The sequence below is a fragment of the Haliaeetus albicilla genome, chromosome Z (assembly GCF_947461875.1).
Source record: "Haliaeetus albicilla chromosome Z, bHalAlb1.1, whole genome shotgun sequence".
Taxonomy (NCBI): domain Eukaryota; kingdom Metazoa; phylum Chordata; class Aves; order Accipitriformes; family Accipitridae; genus Haliaeetus; species Haliaeetus albicilla.
The window spans coordinates 6343748-6364597 of NC_091516.1; the positions used below are offsets into that span (position 1 = coordinate 6343748).

Consider the following 20850-nt stretch of genomic DNA (forward strand, 5'->3'; position numbering starts at 1 on the left):
GTGCCGGCCACTGAGGAGCTGGCTGTGTGGTGAACTACGCGGTTCTTTGGGCACTCTTGGTATAGGCTAATTGAAACAGACTTCCAGAGTTAAGCAATAAAGGAATTTGGAGTTAAAATGCTAGGCTGGGGTGAGCTGATACATTAAAAAGATATCACGTACACAAGCCAAGCAACAGTAACAGCAAAGCGCTGTGATAATATGTTCACTAACATTGGAAAAATGAAAGTCATAAGAAAAAAGTGAACAAAAGCAAGACCCAGGTATCAAGCACTAAAACCAGCAATAAAAGGAAGCAGTGGGTCTTGTAGCATTCCAGTGAATCGCTCCCAGATGAAGACGAAGTATTTGACACGAAGACCTTTGAGAAGTCACATACACTTTGAACCATGTCAGAGAAACAAGTAAGAACTGCGTATCTGGTGGGATGCTGATGGGAAAGCATGAAGAACCGGGGAGCAAACAGGGAGAGACCCTCCAGAGAACTTCTAATTGTTTGTGAACAGGTGGAAATCTTGAGAGAAACTTGTATCCAGGGATCCAAAGAGAGCTCCAAGATGATTAATGGGATGGGATCCATGCGATTAGACAACACAGGACCAGGTGCCACAGGAGTTATGAGGGGAGATGACCAGGGCAGGAAAAAAAGCACCGGGATGGGATTGACGCTGTTCCACAGAAACCGAACATCAGCAGCACAACCACATTGTTTGAGAGGGCTAAAACACACATTACGCGCAAGCGAAACTCACGCTTTCCTAACTCCAACCTTACTTTCCTTCGTAGGCAACAGGCGCTGGAGGAGGACCTCCAGGAACAGGGCAACCCCCACCACCGCATCCGCGTCCCGCACCTCCTGCGGAGACGCCGGAGCAGCCAGGGCAGCGGTTCGCCCCGCACGCCACGTGGGAGCCCTGGGAGGAAAACCAAGCACCCGAGAAGGCGCCCAACCTTCTCGGCCAAGCCTGGAGACGTGCTGGAACCCCTCTCAGGGGGGTCGGGAGGAACCGTGAGGTGCCCGAGTGGCGGAAATCTGGCAGACTCATGAGAGATCGGTCAAGGCATTTAAAGAGGTTGAAGGTGCAGGCGTTACGCCCTGTAAAAACTGGTAGGACACGCTCCAAAGGGGGCAGTTTGGGAGCGCCACGGGGCCGCGACCCTGCCCCGGGCCCCGGCGGCAGCCCCGCGGGCGGCCGGACGCCAGGGGGCGAGCGGGGAAGGGGAAGGGGCGGGCCGGGCCCATCGATGGGGGCGGCCGCTCTGCGCTCGGCTCCTCCGCCCTGCCTCTCGGCTCTGGATTAGCGAAACTGGCGACGTGGGACGGTCGCCGGCCCGGCCCCCGCGCTCTGCCTCGCCCGCCGGGGTGAAGCCGGGACTCGGAGCTCTGCCGCGCCGCAGCGGAGCGGAGCGGAGCGGAGCCCGGGGAGCCAGCCGCCGCAGCGTGCCCGCCGGCTGGGACGCGGAGGCGGAGGGCGGCCGCGGCGCTCTCCTGCCGCAGCCCCGCCGGCGCGGCGCGGTTCGGTGAGGGGGCGGCGGCACCGCGGCGGCGGCACCGCGGCGGCGGCGGGGACCCCCCCCCCGCCCGCCCCTACCGCTACCCCCACCCCCCGCCCCGGGGGGCGGCCGGGCGACGGGGCCATGGCGCTGCGGGCCCGGGCGCTGTACGACTTCAGGTCGGAGAACCCGGGGGAGATCTCGCTGCGGGAGCACGAGGTGCTGAGCCTCTGCAGCGAGCAGGACATCGAGGGCTGGCTGGAGGGCGTCAACAGCCGCGGCGACCGCGGCCTCTTCCCGGCCTCCTACGTGCAGGTGATCCGCGCCGCCGAGCCGCCGCCGCCCGCCCGCTACGCCAACCTCCCCGCCGGCGGCTTCGAGCCGCTGCCGCCCCCCGCCGCCTTCAAGCCGGCGGCGCAGCAGCCCCCGCCGGCGGCGGCGCCCGAGCCCTTCCCGCTGCCCCCCGCCGCCGCCGCCGCCGGGTACCCCTTCCCGCCGGCGCCCTACGGCGGTTCCTACCAGCCCAGCCAGGGCAGCGATGACGACTGGGACGACGACTGGGACGACAGCTCCACCGTGGCCGACGAGCCGGGCGCCCTGGGCAGCTCCTACCCCGACTACGAGGCGGCGGGCGGCGCGGCCTCTGGCCGCTATCGCCTGTCCACCCGGTCCGAGCTTTCCCTGGGCTCCCGCGGCGGCGGTGGCGGCGGCCACCCGGCGGGCCACCCGCACCCGCCCGGCGGCGGCGGCGGCGGCGGTGCCAAGAGCTCGGCCACGGTGAGCCGCAACCTCAACCGCTTCTCCACCTTCGTCAAGTCTGGCGGGGAGGCCTTTGTGCTGGGCGAGGCGTCGGGCTTCGTGAAGGATGGGGACAAGCTGTGTGTGGTGCTGGGCCCCCGGGGCCCCGAGTGGCAGGAGAACCCCTACCCCTTCCAGTGCTCCATCGAGGACCCCACCAAGCAGACCAAGTTCAAGGGCATGAAGAGCTACATCGCCTACAAGCTGGTGCCCAGCCACACCGGGCAGCAGGTACACCGCCGCTACAAGCACTTTGACTGGCTCTATGGTCGCCTGGCCGAGAAGTTCCCCGTCATCTCCGTGCCCCACTTGCCGGAGAAGCAGGCCACCGGCCGCTTCGAGGAGGACTTCATCTCCAAACGACGCAAAGGCCTGGCCTGGTGGATGGACCACATGTGCAGCCACCCCGTGCTGGCTCAGTGCGATGCCTTCCAGCACTTCCTCACCTGTCCCAGCACGGATGAGAAGGCCTGGAAACAAGGCAAGCGCAAGGCTGAGAAGGACGAGATGGTGGGTGCCAACTTTTTCCTGACCATCAGTGTCCCCGCGGGCCCTGGGGCCAGCCTGGACTTGCAGGAGGTGGAAAGCCAGGTGGATGGCTTCAAAGCCTTCACGAAGAAGATGGACGAGAGCGCCCTGCAGCTTAATCACACTGCCAACGAGTTTGCCCGCAAACAAGTCACTGGTTTCAAGAAGGAATACCAGAAGGTGGGGCACTCCTTTAAATGCCTCAGTCAGGCGTTTGAGCTGGACCAGCAGGCCTTTTCGGCTGGCCTCAACCAAGCCATAGCCTTCACTGCAGAAGCCTACGACGCCATCGGGGACCTCTTTGCAGATCAGCCCCGGCAGGACCTAGATCCTGTGATGGATTTGTTAGCGCTGTATCAGGGGCATTTGGCTAACTTTCCAGACATCATCCACGTCCAGAAAGGTAACACCCTTACGTGTTTTCTGAAATGATGGAAGTTTTGTATATCAGTGGTATGCACACAGATGTAGGGACTAGGGCCTAAATTTGCACTGTGTCTGGCTTGCTGGCCTTGTGTTAAATCTTTCTGTGGTTACTCAGGTAAACTGATGCTAAAAATACAAAATACACATCACTGACAATTTTCATTCTGTGCCAAAGGTCTAGACATAGTTGAGAGTTTTACTGGTCAGAGGTTGCTGCATTTGGCTGTGTGTCTGAAAGAAACCACATCTGCCTATACTGCTGACACCTTAAAGATTAGTGGGTTTGTTTACAAACCTTGGAAATTAAGTGGTATGAAAACATCTATTACTCTTTGATGTACGTTAGGTGTCTTAAATCTCTGATCTAGTAGATAATAAATATGAAGATGCAGGTACTCCTCCAACTGACCACCTTGTTTGAGGTGGGCATGGTGGTGTGTGCATTTTGCAGTGTCAGACAGTCAGATGAGATGTTTAAAGTTGCTGGGGTTTCTCAGTTCGGCCACACATTAAAATCTCTTGGGGCCTTTGAAAGAGTAGTGGTCTGCCACAGTGTTCTTGGTTGGAGTTGTTCATGCTTTGCCCTTGTTAACGTAAAAAGATGCTGAAAGGGTAACAGGTGAGCAACATCTTTAGAGCTGAAACACGCTCCTGAGGTTTAGATTGCTGTTTGTATAGTGCTTTGTGATCCAACAGAGAGAAAGAAACTCCAAAAATGGAAGAATCATCTGCTATATAACTGGTGACACTTGTTCAGAGAAATACAACTTTGTAGCATTATGTGTGTGTAGATGATCTCCCTGCTGTGAAGTTAATGATATTCGTATATTTCTCACCATTGTGAGAAGACTAGGCCATCACTCATTCTTTTTGCTGTTATATTCCTTACCTGTAGTTTTCAACTCAAAGATCAGGGGTGGGGGGGGATTGGAGCTGTAAAAGAGACCGACAAAACATGACATATACTTTGCAGAAATGGGTGTGTATAAGAGTTACCCAAGAAAATGCATGAGCTTTACTGAAAATTGTTTTGGAGATGAATCAGCAGTGTTCTGTATCCCAAGAGGCAGACCTTGAATTGTCACCCATGGTCAATCAGTCTTTTGTGCCCTTACGTGACATTTCCAGGGTTTTTCCATCTGGAACAGTACCTTGAGTTTGACAGTAAAAGAGTTGGAAGAGTTTTTTTCAACAGATCAGAAAGGCGGGCTTCCGGGAGGTGTGCATTATTGCTGGGAAAATCTGAGGAAACAGAGTTGGTGCAAAGTGCACAATTTGTTGTTATTTAAGAAAGTGAGCTTTTCATAAAAATTGCATGCATCCAAGTCAGATTTCCATTCTCCTGTCGAATCTTGACAATTGTGAGTGGAAACTTAAACAATCTTAATATTGAAAAGGGAAGTGTGCAGTCTTGCCTTTGAGCAGTTGTTCTGCTAGCTGCTGTGGCATTGTGTTCTGATAACAACTTTCAGGATTTTTAGATTTGGAGACAAGGGTGGCCTTGGCAATACCTTGTGTTTGGGAGTAGAGCATTTTAAAGTGAGTTGTCAACTAATAATGAGATTATCTGTAAGCTTCTGGAAAAAAGTAAAGGGAGAGATTTTTTTATTAGGTGGAAAAAATCAGCAGATTATATATAGTATTTAAATAATATATCCTCAAGCTTTAAGGCTATATAGAGTTGTTCACTGCAGTATAAAAGAAGATTGGGAATAATAAGATATGTGCTTGACTCAACACTGTTTCTTTTATAGTTCTGCTTGAATTTGTGCTTACTGGTTAGGTTACCTTGCTGAACGAGGGAAAGTTCATCTAAATGAACTACCACCAGAGCAGTGCATGAGCATGACGTACGTAGAGTTGATTTTGTGCCAGAGCACTGTCCTGGAACTGGTTGGAGAAACGAACAGCCAGTCTGCGTGCAGGTGTTAATGCTCCAGCACCTCTGGGCTAATACTGCCTTCAATGCAGTATTAATCCAGGTACCTAACTTGCTATCAGAAAATCGCATGGGCTTAAGAGGCTGGTCTCTTGAGTGTCCACATTCATGACAGGAGCAGGGTTAGAACCAGGTTATGTGTTTGTTTTTGTCATTCCTGTTACAAAACAGGCAAACTGGAGGAAAACTGAGAAGATGATGTTTTTTACACCCAGTATATTGCTGTTTTATTACTCTTAAGAGTTACTTGTAACGCAGTATAACTTTTCAATTCCAAATTGTAAACTTCAGATGAAAATATGAACTGCTTGGTGTTTTTACAACACAAGAGCTTTCTTTTAAATTTACTGTCTGGAATAGTTGACAGTTTTGAGAATTATGTTTGTGTGTATAGACTAAACAAATATCTGTTGGTGATAATAGATCATCTGAAAAATAGAGTCAACGTGTCTTTCTTCAAGTGTTTCATTTTCTAGTGTACAATTTCTTTGCGCAGAAAAATGACCCCAAAGTGCTCTTAGAAGTGGCAGAAACAGCAGTCTGATTGATGCAGTGCTTACATAGCCGTGCCTTTAAAAAGATGAACTCTGAAGTTAGGAGTAGCTCTCCTTTGTTTTCTACATAGTGCAACTATATTGTCCACATGCAATAAAAACCAAGGCCTTTTCTAGACTCCATTTCTGTATTCCCCTAGACCTGAGAAGGACCAAACAATGAAGGCAGCTGTGCCCAAAACATGCCCATGTCTGTGGGTAGAATATTCAACTGCATTGTCCCGCTGTGGGTTTGCTCTACTGCAGATAGCTGAACAGCTGCTGAATGTGATTCGGAAGTGTGTTTTGTGGTATGGACTGAGAAGTCTGCATGTCTGGGTTTTTTTAATAATTTCTGCAACTTCTGCAAAAGCAAGGACAGAGAATCTCAAAGTCAGAGACAAAAATTTCCCTGCATTTTGGGCATTGTCTTTTTTCCTAGAATTATGAACCAAAGCCATGTAAGACAAAGCTGTTGCTTTGTCTGTGTATCAGGAGGAAAATGTGTGAACTGTTGTGCTTTTAATTGCTCTGGGGTCCAGGTCTTTCTTTCTGCCTCCTGTGCTAGGGACATCATCCATGATCTGAAGTGTGGAGAAAGGGGTTGTTATTGTGGTCGCTTGTTTAAAACATTTGAACCAATGGACTGTGGGAATGTTTTCAAACTGCTTATTTTCTTATTAATATTGTAAGTATTTTATTAAATGGCAATAGCTTTAACAGGAGATTTTAAAAGATTCCTTTCCCTCTGCCTACTTCAACTTGAGCACCCGGTGTTTAAGGAATTTTCTGTGAGGGAAGGAAGAGTTAAATTTCCTGCTCCAGGAGAGACAGAGGAAGGATTCGAACTTTTCTGTCCCACATGGCAGTTGAGGATCAACTTGTCAACGCTTTGTGAGAGATCTTACCCGGTTTCATGTGCACTCCAGACCAGGTCTGAAGATTCGTTGGACTGAGCCCTACAGTGAGGAACACACTGAGTTGGAAACCCCATGTTTTCATCTGGAAACGCTTGGTTTGAGAGTCCCAGTGAGGCTGGCACAGAGCATATCAGCCCCAAGGCATACATCCCTTACAAATGACTTGTTGTTTTATTGGCTTTGTTTGGAAAACTAAGCGATTATGGGAAAATTGGCACCTATAGGGGTAGATGATGGCAGTGGTGTCTCAAGCATCTAAGCACCCAAATATACGTATGAATATAGCCCTCACCCCCCCCCTCCCCAGGTAAATGCTTCTAAAGTGCTTGCATGAAAGTATTCCTGTGCGTGCTTGTGTTTTTTGGAGTGGAAGATCCAAATATGTTAGACAAATATACTTATATTCAGGTTTTTTTTAGTCTGGCAAAACATTTCTAGAAGAGGAATATTAAGTTCAATAGGCTCAAAAACTAAGCTGCACTTTTGTAATTTTCTTTTGCAGAACTGGTGTATCTTTCAAGAACTACTAGATTCAGTTGCTTTAATTTTGAGAAGAAGAGCAGCCTCCTGACTTAATTTGTAATGGATAATGCCTTCTTTTCTGTGTTTTTAAGGTCTACTTGTGGAAATTCCCTAGGCATTCTTGGCAAAATAATTCCTAAATATTAATTGCTAGAGCTTCACTCAAGTGATGAAATCTTCTGACTTCAATAATCTTCAGCATAAATGCTCACTGCAGGTCCATGCAAGTTCAGGTTCAGAAAATTTATGCGCATGTGAGAATTTGAGATAGTGTACACTAGTACTCTAGCTCATGCTTGTCTGGCTATCTTGTCTTTGTATTTGAGTAGTGAAAGTAGAGAAGTTATGGGTTTTCGGATTTCTTTCAATTTTTGTTTGAGGAATTACTCTAATTGGCCTCTTGTGATTCTTGAAAGTGGAAGAAATATGGACTAACTTGCTGTTTCATCTCTGCTTTCCAGATTTCTCCTTTCTCTTAACGTTATGATGTTAACAGTAGACAGACAAACTTTTGGCTATGATTTTTGCAAAACAGATTTGAGAAAGTGGTCTAAATGTTTTCTAAGGTGTAGGCACCAATTCCATTTCCTCCGCATACCAAGATTTAAGAGAATTATTTTTAAAAATATCTGAATGACCTTTTTGCTTCTTGATCACTGTTTGTGTTCATAGCTGATAAAACCCCAGTGATTTTTTTTCAAAAACGGCGGGTAGCAGAGGAAGAGTGTAACTGTTCCTCCTGTGGAAGAGACAGCACATGTCACAGCACACCATAAAGTCTATCCACAGTGCCCACTGAGTCCCAATGGGCTGGAGAGGTTTTGATCAGAGCTCACACCTATAGTAGGTTTGACCACAGGCAGTGCATTGTCACCTCCTGTGCTCTTACAGATACTTGGTCATTGCAGGTGGTAAGGCCTTGTCTACTGGGAAAACCTTGTGGGCAGCTGGAGAGTAGCAGGATGGTGTAGATATTGAAGAATTGAAAACTATTTTGTAGAAAGAGGAAGTAATTTTATTTCAAAGACTATGTAATGCCTTTTCAACTCGAAGCTTATGAAGAATCTAGATGGTGAGAAAAGGTTCATTGCCCTTCTCTTGCAGCTGAGAGAGCTCCAGGTCTTGCTAAGAAGACTTCCATCCAAACAGGGAAGACAAGAACTTGTAGACTGAAAGTGGAAAGTAGCTCACAGACCTCTTGCAAGTCTTTGTAAGCACATTATCAAAAACAAACAAGCTGGCCGATCTTTTTTGCAAGTCAATTTTGAAACAAGGACATGTTTCAGCCTTTCCAGCATCTTTCCATGACTTAATTGTTAGACTTTGTTTGAACAGTTAAAATGCCAAGTTAATATGTGCAGACTGCATAAACTCATCCAGCTGGTACCTTGCTTATTTTAAATTGCCTCGTTCAAATAGCACAGAATTTGAAAATTCTAATTAAAAAAATGAAATCACATTTGGCTTAGCCCCTAAAACATGAGTCTTATCAGCAGACTAGAGCAAACAAATGGCAAAAGCTTTCTACACAGTCTTGCTTATATCTTTCATGAAGGCCATGAGGATTTAAATAAAATTTAAAAAAAAAAACTAGTGAAAAGTGTGCTTTAAATTTTGGAGTGGAATCTCATGAAATCAGTGACAGAATATATACATTTAAACAATCTGTTCAGTTCTTGTCAGTGACTTCGGGTTGTTATTGTAGCAGAGCAGGAAGAAGGGTGATGGTGGTGTGGTTTAACCCCAGCCAGCAACTACACACCGTGCAGCTGCTCACTCACTTCCCCCTGACCCAGTGGGATGGGGGAGAGAATCAGGAAGAAAAAAGTAAAGCTCATGGGTTGAGATAAGAACAGTTTAGTAGAACAGAAAGGAAGAAACTAATAATGATAATAATAACAATAATAAAATGACAATAATAAAAGGATTGGAATATACAAAACAAGTGATGCACAATGCAATTGCTCACCACTCGCCGACCGATGCCCAGTTAGTTCCCAAGCAGTGATCCACCCCTCCTTGGCAACACCCCCAGTTTATATACCAGATGTGATGTCACATGGTATGGAATATTCCTTCGGCCAGTTTAGGTCAGCTGCCCTGACTGTGTGCCCTCACAGCTTCTTGTGCCCCTCCAGCCTTCTCGCTGGCTGGGCATGAGAAGCTGAAAAATCCTTCACTTGGTATAAACACTACTTAGCAACAGCTGAAAACATCAGTGCGTTATCAACATTCTTCTCATACTAAATCCAAAACATAGCACTGTACCGGCTACTAGAAAGAAAAGCAACTCTGTCCCAGCCGAAACCCAGACAATGAATTAAACCAATGTATATGTTAAAACCACCAGATGGGCTTAGAGTTAATTAAGTTTCTATAATCTCTAGCAAAGACTGTTTTATTTGTGAATGGTCTCTGAATTGTGTATATTAGAAGGTGATTTCATTTTGAACTGAAGAATGCATCTCTGGGTGACAGCTTTCGATGAGCTTTGCAACAGGGTAACTGGAAGAACAAATAATTCTGTCTGACATTAATAACCCTGCAGTCACTCAATGTTAACCTAGATGTTAGCACAGTACTGTAGTTTACGAGGTTAGATTTATAGGACAGTATTATTTTATTCTGGAGTTGTTTTGAGCAATGGGCAACAAAATAATAAAAAATAAACCTCACTTTTTTAACTTTTGTTAGGCTGCAGATTCTAAAAGCATTACAGCGATTTTCATGTATCTGTACAAAAATCCCTGTAATAGTAAAGTAATTGCAATTTGACATATTTTATTTTTATATTTCTAACTTTCACTCTGGAAAAGAGTATGTTGTTAAAGTAGTTTTGCACCCTTAAGGAGAAAAGTATAATCTTTGAATTAGAAAGACTGGTTTTGAAAACTCTGTTGTGTTGGCACTTTCCTAAGGAACAAGTGACTTCATCATTTTGCCTTTCATGTTGGAGATCACTTGCTTTTTTCTGTTTAAAACTGTAAAACCAGATTTTAAAGTAACGAGTCATTCCTACATTAATTACTGTAATGGTACGTTTTCCCTGTGACGTTTCTTTTATAGAGTTCACTCTCTCCTGGAGAAGTCTTCTGGTTTTAATTTCAGGCAAATTCCAATTATGTTGCTTTCCATTCTAAATCTTGGCCAGAAAATGTAAAGAATTTGCAGAATCTTAATGTAGGCTTCTTTTGTTAATCTGTGCTCAGAGCATTCTTAAGCAAATAATCTGTCAATGTAGTTAAAATCTCTATTCTGCCACAGACAATTTCATCATTTCACTTTGAATTGAGAGGGGGAAGTTTGGGGGGGGGGGGGGGGGAGAGTAGGATTTCATGTTTTGTGTAATTTCATGTGCAACTTCCCTTGTATTGGAGCTAATGACTGTGTAGCCCTGGGCTGAGCTGGATCACATAACTAAGCCATTGATAAAACTAAGCCACTGTCTCCCTCCCCTCCAGGCCAAATGCAGTTTTTTATTGGATTAGTCATTTGAGTCATCCTGTAACAACACCTTTGCTAGATCTGGTGTAAGTGGGACGGCCATGTCGTTAGGCTTGTTCTGGTAGCAGTCTGCTGGATTAGAGATAATGTTGTTTCCTCCACAGTTGTTTCTTTCGGAAGGAGGGTAAATCAAAACTGTGCTACATGCACATGGGCTACCCAGGGTTTGCCTTTTCAAATCTTTAAGCAGAGAGCTGTATTTAAATGATCTCACCATTAGGTAAGGAACAAGGAAACTTATTTCTAGTTACATTTTCTCTTTTGCATCCTTTGATGAAAGCAACATCATAAATATATTGGGTTTTTCCTTCTTTTTAGAGAAGGTGTCTCATCTTAGAACAGTGCCTTGTAATAAAAGTAAAGCAAAGGGAGTTGTTGGACTAGTTCAAAGCTCTTTCTTCAATAGCATGCTTTGAAGGACACATCATGCCTACTGTTAGACCATTTAATATGATGGGCAGCTGAATGATGTGGAAATATCAGTTGTTCTACTTTCTAGTAAGTAATGCACCAAATCTTGTTTTGTAGCTTGCTGTTAATGGAAAGATGAAAAATTGTTTATTGCACAGGTCATTTTATTTGCACAAGATTTCTGAGGTACAAGTGCTGGGAGATTTTCTTTGTCAAACTTGGATGTTTCTTTGAAGATCACAGTGTTCTCTAACCCTACCTGTCCTTCCCTGTGAGGGAGCCATCTCTCAGCAGAGCCTTCAGACTTCGACACAAGGTCTTGCTGTCGCACCGAAGCCTGATGGCTCGGAGACTTCTCAAAGGTGGTGGTCAAGAACATGGCACTCTTTGGTTTTGCCACAGTTACCACTGATGACAAGGCCAGAAATACCGCCCTCCTTGGATTTTTTCCCAATCTGCCATATTTACGGCTGTTGTCCTTTTCCATATCATTTAGGAATAGGGTCTACGAATAGACTAAGTACAGGTTTGTGGTGGAGGAGTTGGTGGCCAGGTGCCCCATTTCTGTTCGCTGAACGGTTACTGCTTCTCACCTGCAGCACAGCCAGTGTCCCCAGCGGTGTGCTGCCCCGTGCTCACCTCCCTCCTGGCAGTGCCGGAGCCAGCTGGGAAAAGGCAAAGAGCCGTAACGTGAGGAGCAGCGCATACTGTTGGGCAGGCACCCAGCTCACTGCTTCAGTCTCCCACCCTCCTGCAGCTCCATTAAAAATGTATGTCAGAAAATACCGTTCTTTGTAAGATATCAAGGGGAAGGACACTCCTGAGAGTGACTGTGAATTGCAGACATCCCTGACTTCATCAGATAGTTAACTGCTGCTTCAAGTGCTGTATTCTAGCAGTGTTGAGCCAGTGCTTCTTTGTGTTTCATCCCATATGCAGTATTACTGCCACAGCAATGATTTTTCAGAAACATTGATACCATTATGAACAGTATCAGTAATTACTGCTTGTGTTTTTTAAGAATCAAGCAAGCCCAGCTGTGAAACAGGTGTGCACTGTAGTAAGCACTGTGCAAATACACAGCAAAAAGGGCTCCTGTCCCAAAGAATTCCCTTTCTCTTGGCTTGTTTTTATTTGGATTAGTAGCTTCAGACACTGCTGACGTTTCACTCCTGACTGCTCTATGCAACACTCCAAAGCTGGTGTTCAGGTGCTTTGAGAAGAGGTGGAAATGGGGCAGTGGGGAGATGGTACACCCTTAGCAGTTACTGCTCTTCATCAGCTTCTGATTGCGTGTGCTGGCAGGTGCAGGGCAGACTTGGTGTCAAGTGAGACAAAAGAGTTGAGTGAAGAGCAGTCTTGATTGCAGTCTTCATGAGGTGAGCCCCAAAACTTTTACGTTCTTGACACATTGCAGGCTGCAACTTGGACTTGTGTCATGTACACTAAGTGTGAAGAACCAGTGTAGGGCCAGCTGCTGGTAGGCTGACCATACCATGCAGTTGGAGAGCTTGGAGACACATACACATCAGCATGGGTTTACAGGTATATATGCATATTTACAGTATGGAGGGAGAGCGAGTATAATTTCAAGTACTGATTCAAACCCACCCTTAGTTGACTCTTTACACAATCTCAAAGCATTTATTAGTGTAATAAAACTGCAGGTGAAGTGAAAATACATCAGCTGACCCAAATCAGGTTCAAGAATTCTTTTTTTTAAATTTAATTTTCCTGAATGTGTATGACTTCCTGCCTCATTGCAACCTCACGTTTGCATGGCCAGCTTACTGACTCAATACACTGCTTTTTTTCCTGGTAACTCCTCAGCACCCATTTAAATTGCTGTTTGCATTGTGTGTTTTACAGTTTGGAAGTATTTATTTCTAGCAAGAATTTTACATTGTCCCTGTCGTCTTGGCTGCTAGCACATTACTACACATGTCCCTTGTTAAATGCGGTTATATCGTCTTGTGTTGTCTAATCTCATACTTCAGAACAACTATTGAAACCTGCGAGTTTCTCTTAAGCCCTTAGCAGCATGCAGTGAGCACCACTGTCTAACACCAGGCTTTGGGCAATGAAAAACAGCATTCACATCTGCTTTCCCCCACCTTTAAGAACAGAAATAGATGTAGCACAACTTTTTGCAGCACCTTTGATCCAGGCCCTCTTCGCCATTTGAGAGCTAGTCCTGATCACTGGAACATGATGTCTTGACAGACGGTCTTTTCATCGGACGAGAAACTTTAAATGCATGGGCAAGATTTTACAGAATCTGTAGAGCTGGAGCTAAAAAAAACCCAAGAATTTATTTTTATGTATTCCATCCCTCTGGGAACAGTGCATTGGTGGGTATTTATCCCAGACATGTATTCAGCAGGAGGCTTCCTTGAGCTAATATGCATTAGGAGGTGGCTCCTTTAATTTCTTTTCTCTAAAATGTGTGTTAGCCTTTTCTAGGGCTGCCATAATTCTGCTTTTGTTTTTAAATACATCTTGCTTTTGGGGTGATGTTCACATCATTAAATTCAGAAACCAGGAGGTGTTTCTGCAGGTGTACTTAGACTGGAGGGGCTTGCTCAGCCTCAACAGCCTGCGAGGGTGGCAGTGGGTGCTGGGAGGTGCTGGATTAGGTGCTCAGGGCAATGGATAGATTAGTGAGGGTGGAGGTGGGTGAGTTCACAGTGTACAGCCTGGGGTGAAATGGGTTAGAAGTTGTGGGCTGGGAGGCATTAGAGGTTACCATGGGACCCATCCCGTACTTGGGCATCTCTGAGCAAGACCCTTGTTTTCAAGCAGGGGTGCACACAAGGGGCTGCTCTCTGCTCCCCAGTTCCCTCACCTTGTCCTCCTCCCCCCTTTCACCATTAGAAACCTGCATGGATCATTGCACCCTTGACATCAATGAATCTCTCCTCTGGCTCAGAGTTTTGCTCATGTAGATTAAAATACAAGTGCTGTAGGCTATGGAGAAGTATTTGGAGAAAATTTGGGCTGAAATGTGGTATGTTATTGCAAAGACATGCAAAGTAACAACACTTTTTCCTAAGATTTACTAAACTAAGTCTTGCAGACTTCAGTAGATTCTGAACAAATTAAAAATGACACTTTACAAGACATGTTCATTTGCTTCTTAAAATAAAGCACATGGGCTTTTTTTCTGTGTGTTTGGGGAAGGTCCTTTGTCCTAAAATAAGCTAAAATTTACCTCTATTAAGTTATTTTAAGATTAATTGTTTTACTAATAATTCAACACTGCATTTAAAGGCACTTCAGAAAAACAAGCAAGTTTGTACTCAAGCATATGTGTAAGCTTTTGTCCTATATTGCTGATGTCCAGCTGTGGTCTGTCTAGGTTTTAACAGAAATTCCACTATAGGACCAGTATGAATCCATATGCATTAAGAGAGCAGTGTTAACGGTTGCAAGTTTTCCCCTTGGATCCCTTTCCCTAATTGTATATCTTCCTGGGTTTTTTTCAGTGGCAAAAAAATGCATAATGCATGATATGTCTAGTCTGGAGGGCTTTAGTGTTTGGTAATGTATGTTTTTTATTGATGTAAAATAATTTTAAGATTATTCATGCTCCAGAGCTTAGTTATGCTTTCAGCTGCTGATGCTGTAAATTTCAGTATTTTTCTTCCAGTTTGGTCATTCTAGAAATAACATCTAAAGCTGTTTCCCACATCACAACTGAAGAGTTGTCATGTTTATTTAACCAGCTCCATCTGGCTTCCAGTAAGTCCCAAATTTCAGTTTTTCACAGCCGTGCATGGATTCCTGCCATGCCCACAGAATGCAGAGAAAATTTTTGCTAAGCCTGGTTTTGTTTGTTGAAAGAAGCGTCCTTTTTGCAGAAGAAGGGATTAAATATTTTTCAGATCATGCCCTACCTCACAGATTCCTCACTCCTTAGAGGAGAAAATACAGATCTTCTGGCACAGTCCCACTGCTGGCACCACTGCCTGTGGAAAAAGCTTTTCGGTGGTGTTTTTTTGGGCCAGGCTAGAGAGGATGAGGTCTATCAGTTGAAGCAGTCAATGCCAAGCGCTTAGCCACCATGCCAGCATGCCATGGGGGCCAGGAAGGTGTGGAGCCCTGCCACCACCTCTCAGCCCCCCGGGAGAGCCACTGCCCTTGGCCTTCAGGCAGCTCTTTGGAGCACTGGGTTCAGAGCATGGCCTCCACTCAAATAACAGTGTCCTCAGCCACGCAGCCTGCAGTCTATGCTTACCTTCTTAAAAACGTCCCTGCCACAGTTCAAAAAAGAAAGGGAAAATCTTTCTTATGGTCTTTCTGCAAGTACGCCACACCAGAGGGGAGTATCCTATGCTCGTGACCGAGAGCTCATACCAGGGCTGCAGACAGGAGATAACCACATACAGCACAGCTTAAATGCAAATTAAGCAGAAAAAGTACTTATAACAGAGGAGGTATTTTCTGACTGACTGCAATTGAAAACATCCCCTGCAACACCTAAGAAGGTGTTGTTAGAAGTTGAACAGAGGAAAGTCACGTATGCTTCTCTGATCTTAGGAATTCCAGATTTTATGTATAATGCAAGACACAGCTCCCGTTTCATTTAAAAAATGCAACAAAGTCTTTTTCCCCAAGCCTGCCAAATCCTGATATTTTAACTTGCTTCTAGTAAGAGTGTACCTTGACCCTACGTTCTACCTGACTGCCTGGTGAGGGGTTGGAGATGGGCAGGGGATGAGCCACAGCAGGCAGGGGAACATGAGAAGTGCCTGAACGAAATGCAGCGAGCAGCAGCCGTGCTCGCCAGTTGCATCCCAGCCCGCTGTGCATGCAGCAAAGACAGATGCGTCCAGGCACAAGGTCATGCTCCAGATCTGAATTGCAGAGATGTGTCAGGGCACTGCGGGGAGGCACGTTTGAAATGGCTTGTTAAAACAGACATAGGGAGGAAAGGACACAAGATAGCATTACTGCTGATGAACTGCATTTTTACTGTTTAATGGTGTTTACTACATGTGTGGATTCAGGCTAATGAGAAGACAAACCTGCTCCCCCAGCAGATGGATTGGAGGTTGTTCCCCTGGAATATATAGGCAGAGAGCTATCTCTGTTAGCTTGTTGCCTAGCATCACTGTAGGGAGTCCAGAAAAGCATTTCTTAAGGGCAATGTAAAGGGAGTCCCGTCACTGAACTGTAGTCATGTGTATGGTAAGAAGGGTAATCTGAAAGGAAAGAGTTAAGACATTACAAATAGTTGAAGGAACAAGTAACTTAAGTGTGATTGTAAAGGATGTGAAAAATGTCCTATCACTAACATCTTGTGAGAAGATAAGAGCTGTATTGGTCTGATTGGTTTTAGTTATAAGAATAAAGTATGTATGTAATATTTAAGGCAAAGAAGGTGCTCTATGGGTAATTGAGTCCAAGAAAATGAATGTCTTAAGATGTATCTTGGTATTTGGTCATTATATGAATCTACTTTGGGTAGGTCTGTTCTGGGTGATACTTCATTTTTGTAGGATGTGAGTGCTTTAATTAGCTATTTGGAGAAGGAGGACTGTCAATTCTTTCGCTGTGTTTTTCTTCTAGCTCTTACAAGACTGCATTAGGTCTACCTGGACATGTGCTACTTTGAAATAAGCTTTTAGATTCTCTAGTACTCAATAATTAATTTGGGGGTATCTGTAGTGTAAAAGCAGAATGGTATGGCAATTCTCCTTTTGACATTTCACAAAGATTGGGAAAAGTGATGTTTCACTAAGTCCAATTTCTTAATGAGGTTATTTTTCTGATGTTTATGTAGGCTTAAATTGATCTGACTAGTTTTCTAGTGCTTTCATTTTTTCCCACTACTGCTATATATTTATCAGTTATTCTCTGAAGAACACCATCTGATTTTTAAGACTGTGAAATAGGCATGTTTTACTAACCTTTGCAAGCTACAGCCTTTAAAAAGTGGGGGGTTTTTTAAACAAGAATCACTGTTCTGTAATTTTTTTAATATGAAAAAGCTTTTATTTTATTCCTTTTCATTTATATATATATATATGCACACATATAAATACGTTTACAATGAGCCTTATACAAATCCTTGTTATTAAATCACTTGTTAAAGTACAGTAGTCGAGTCTACATTGTCCTCACAGTTCAACTATTTTGTTTTGTTCTTTACACAGGAGCCCTTACGAAAGTAAAGGAGAGTAAGCGGCATGTGGAAGAGGGGAAGATGGAGCTCCAAAAAGCTGAGGGCATTCAAGAACGCTGTAACATTATTTCTTTTGCGACCCTAGCAGAAATTAATCATTTCCACAAAATTCGTGTGAGGGACTTTAAATCACAGATGCAGCATTTCTTGCAACAGCAAATACTCTTTTTTCAAAAAGTGACACAAAAACTAGAAGAAGCTCTTCACAAGTATGACAGTGTTTAATCTCTGATCTTTGATTTGTGGACTTCCCTTAGCATGAACATGACCCAGGCGGCAAAGCAAATGCTGCTGCTGCTGAAGAACTCTTGCCAGTGGTAGACGGTGGTACAAGGATGATTTTGTTCACCTGGAACCCCAGTTTAATCTCCAATTATGTAGAAAGGAAACAGTTATAGGGCTATGTAGTAGAAACAGTACCACGCATTGTAACTAAGTTATACTGTGTATGCCTACACTACCATTGTAACTTTTTTGGAATAATGAGTATACTATTTGCCTTATTGCTTTTTGAAATATGGTATTTTAGTGCATACTTTGTAGACCTCAAAACCCTTTGGGTCTTTAAGGAAGTTGGCTAGATAAAAGCCTGCTTCAGATGCCTTTTTACTTTCCTAGATTTGGGTTTCCTGAATTCAAATGATTCTCTGTTTACAGACTCCTACTAGAGCAGCTATGTGATTCTGTGCCTTTAGACTCTATTTTTCCTTTTCTAGTAAGTCACATTTTTATGATTGAATGAATGGAGGGTTGATGCCTATGACAGGAACTGATTATGAAACCTCACATTGATTGGAAAAAAATCAGCTGCCATCCAGTTTGCACAGCAAGTACTGTCTTACGACAAATGTTGGCTCAAAAAGGAGGACTTAAATCTATTCACACTTTCCCTGAAAGTGGAGACTACTTGTTACATGTACGGGGATGTTAAGCACATATACAAAAATACGGCACTTAATTCCCTTTCTGAAATGAGTAATACAGTGAGGTTTGGTTTTTTGTGGTTTTTTTTAGTATATAGCATTACTGTGAGTGGAAATTTGAAGAGCTAGCCTAATAAAAATTATATGTATCAAGGGGATATTAATGCAAGCTATGCGGCTGCAACATTTTTTTTAAGTTTGAAATTATCTGCTTATTTTTCAGTTGCTGATTCAGTTTAACTTCAGACTTGCATCTACATTGCCAGTTGTCTGAGTTGAAACTCCACTGTGATTCATTAGTTTACTAAGTTACAAGTTTTCAGGGATGTTCAGTAATATATATGATCTGAAATAAGTCTTGGCTGAACTGACTTGGAAAACAGGTGGCATTTTTATGTTTGTAACACTCAAGAATTAACAATTGTCTTAATTTTTGTATAAATATTTTTGACAAGCAGGGTGCATTTATATATATGTAAACACTATCTTTTAAAGAGTTTTCTGGCTTATTTCTCTTGAATTAAGTCTGAAGTCTGTGTTTCTTACCTGTTGGTTTCCTTCTTATAGGTCAGTATGAAAGAGGGGGTTTATTGATCCTATCTTTTTTTCTCCTAAACTAAAATAACAAAACCTTCCAAGGAAGCAAAATGTTTACTTTTTTGTTTTGAATTAAATTAATGAAAGATAGCTTAAACAAATGAAAGCCTGGAGAAGGAAGTTAAGCAACAGTTACATTTAAGTACAAATCATTCCTCACCTGTGCAGCAGAAATGTGCAGTTCTTTTGCTCGATCATGTGTGCTTCTGTAGCTTAACCCCACACCTGTTTTAGAGGAATAAGTGTGAGAATGTAGTTTTAGTTTTAAGATTCATCCACAAATGCTTGGAGATTGCTATTTTGCGCAGGTTGTATTTGGCAGTGCTTCTCGTACATACCCAAAGAAGTAAAATACAGAATAACAAAGAAGAAAAAAACAATATTTGTAAAAGAAAGGACAATCAGTGACGAAAGACTATTTCCAGGCTATTAAAGAATGCTGCAAACAACAGGGTTGACCATAAAATAAGGACCATAGTCATAGGGTTGAGTTGCTCTTTATCTTCCTCATGGTGTCTTGTTCTACATTCAAAACTCACCACTTCCAATAACAGCTCTTCACAGCAGTACTCCAGCTTCCCATATGTCGTCTAATTATGTGAGATAGTGATGAGCTAGGTTTGAGCTGAGTTCCATGGATTATGTTTGCTTAAACCAGATACTGTTTTATTAAATGTCTTTGCAGTAATTAGATCAGACTGCAATCAAACTAATTCTACATGGAGGTATTAAGACCTGTTCAGAAATTGATCTTGGTCCAGCTGATGTATTCTAGGAGGTTAGTGTTAACAACATGTACACATCCAGGAGGAAGATAAGCTGTGATATGCATACATACATTATCAGACAGGTACAGTCTTCCCAAATAAACTGTCATGGCCTTCACCTTACTTTCTCATTTGTGAATTTTTGGGGTGGAAGAAAAGTGGGAGTGCTATTTAGTTAAACTTGATGTACCGAATAATCTTGACTGGAATCCTGGATCTGAATTGTTGCAGAGTTCAGGAAGGTTCAACTCTGCATTCATATTATTAGCATCTTCCTTTTTTCCTCATTTATTATAGAGTTGGAGTTAAACTGATGTAGGGAGCCTGAACTCCATTAATGCTTACTGCACTATGCGAGAACTACGGTTTTAATTTTATTTGGAACAAGTATGACATTGACCACTCATGACTGATGAACTACTGGATGGTGTGGTCTGAGATCCGAATGTACTCTACAATAAAGTGAATGTATATTGTGTGGGACTTTGGAAGCATCAAAGGAAATCTAACAGAATCCTTTTAAATAAATAAATGTGGAGGAGAGCAAATTAGCTCTATAGTATAATGTTAATGCCTTTGTTTTATTCCATTCCTGTAATTTGGTTTTGGTGCATTACAATTTTTGCATTGAAAAGTAGTTAAGTATCTGGTGTGCTTGTTGGGTGTTAGAGAGGTTGAACTGAAAGCTGCAGGAAGACCCACTGAGGTATTGGTTTCTGTTAAAGTGATGAATCCAATGAAAACTGTGGAATTAACCCATCAGGGGAGTATATCTACTCAGAATCACCAGCAAGTGGAGTGTGAATAATGTTTTTATTCAAATTGTGGGGTTTCATTTAGAAATTAAGAACCTGCTAAAATGATGAGATCAGTTTGTTTTCTAGCCTTTTTGTGTCTCATACCTGCAGAGAGGAGTTGCCTCTATTTGTGACTTATGCATGTTTTCTAGATTCTCTGCCAGTTTCAGGGTCCAATGACATGGTACGCTTGATTTAAAAGTGTTGTAAGACCCATCTTAGAGTGATCAGTAGGAAAATTATGTGGTTATGAAGCTTTCAAGACAAGTGCCAACAAAATCTGAAAAAAAACCTCAAAATGGAAGAATATGTTGCATGTAAAATTGGTATGTTTTTAGAAAATGTTAATCAACTGCCTACACTGAAAATACCTACAGTATTTGGTGAGGCACAGGTATCTTTTAGGTGAATTACAAGACCCTGTTTGCAGTACCTTATTATTTTGCCAGAACTTCACTATTCCAGCTGACATCTTCCATGCTCCAGCCTGAATTCTTCTGGGAA

At 43.5% G+C, this 20850-nt stretch overlaps 1 protein-coding gene across 1 annotated transcript; it reads left to right on the forward strand.

The window, feature by feature from the left end:
- Positions 1-1321: 1321 nt before the first annotated feature.
- Positions 1322-20120, forward strand: SNX18 (sorting nexin 18). Its single transcript, XM_069777142.1, has 2 exons — positions 1322-3223; positions 17234-20120. Exons 1-2 carry the CDS (start codon positions 1639-1641, stop codon positions 17485-17487), a joined length of 1839 nt encoding a protein of 612 aa, XP_069633243.1. The 5' UTR covers positions 1322-1638; the 3' UTR covers positions 17488-20120.
- Positions 20121-20850: the final 730 nt, after the last annotated feature.

Coding starts and splice junctions, on each gene's coding strand:
- SNX18 (XM_069777142.1), top strand. CDS start 1,639: ATGGCGCTGCGGGCCCGGGCGCTGTACGACTTCAGGTCGGAGAACCCG. Junction 3,224..17,233: donor CATCATCCACGTCCAGAAAG/GTAACACCCTTA, acceptor TTCTTTACACAG/GAGCCCTTACGAAAGTAAAG.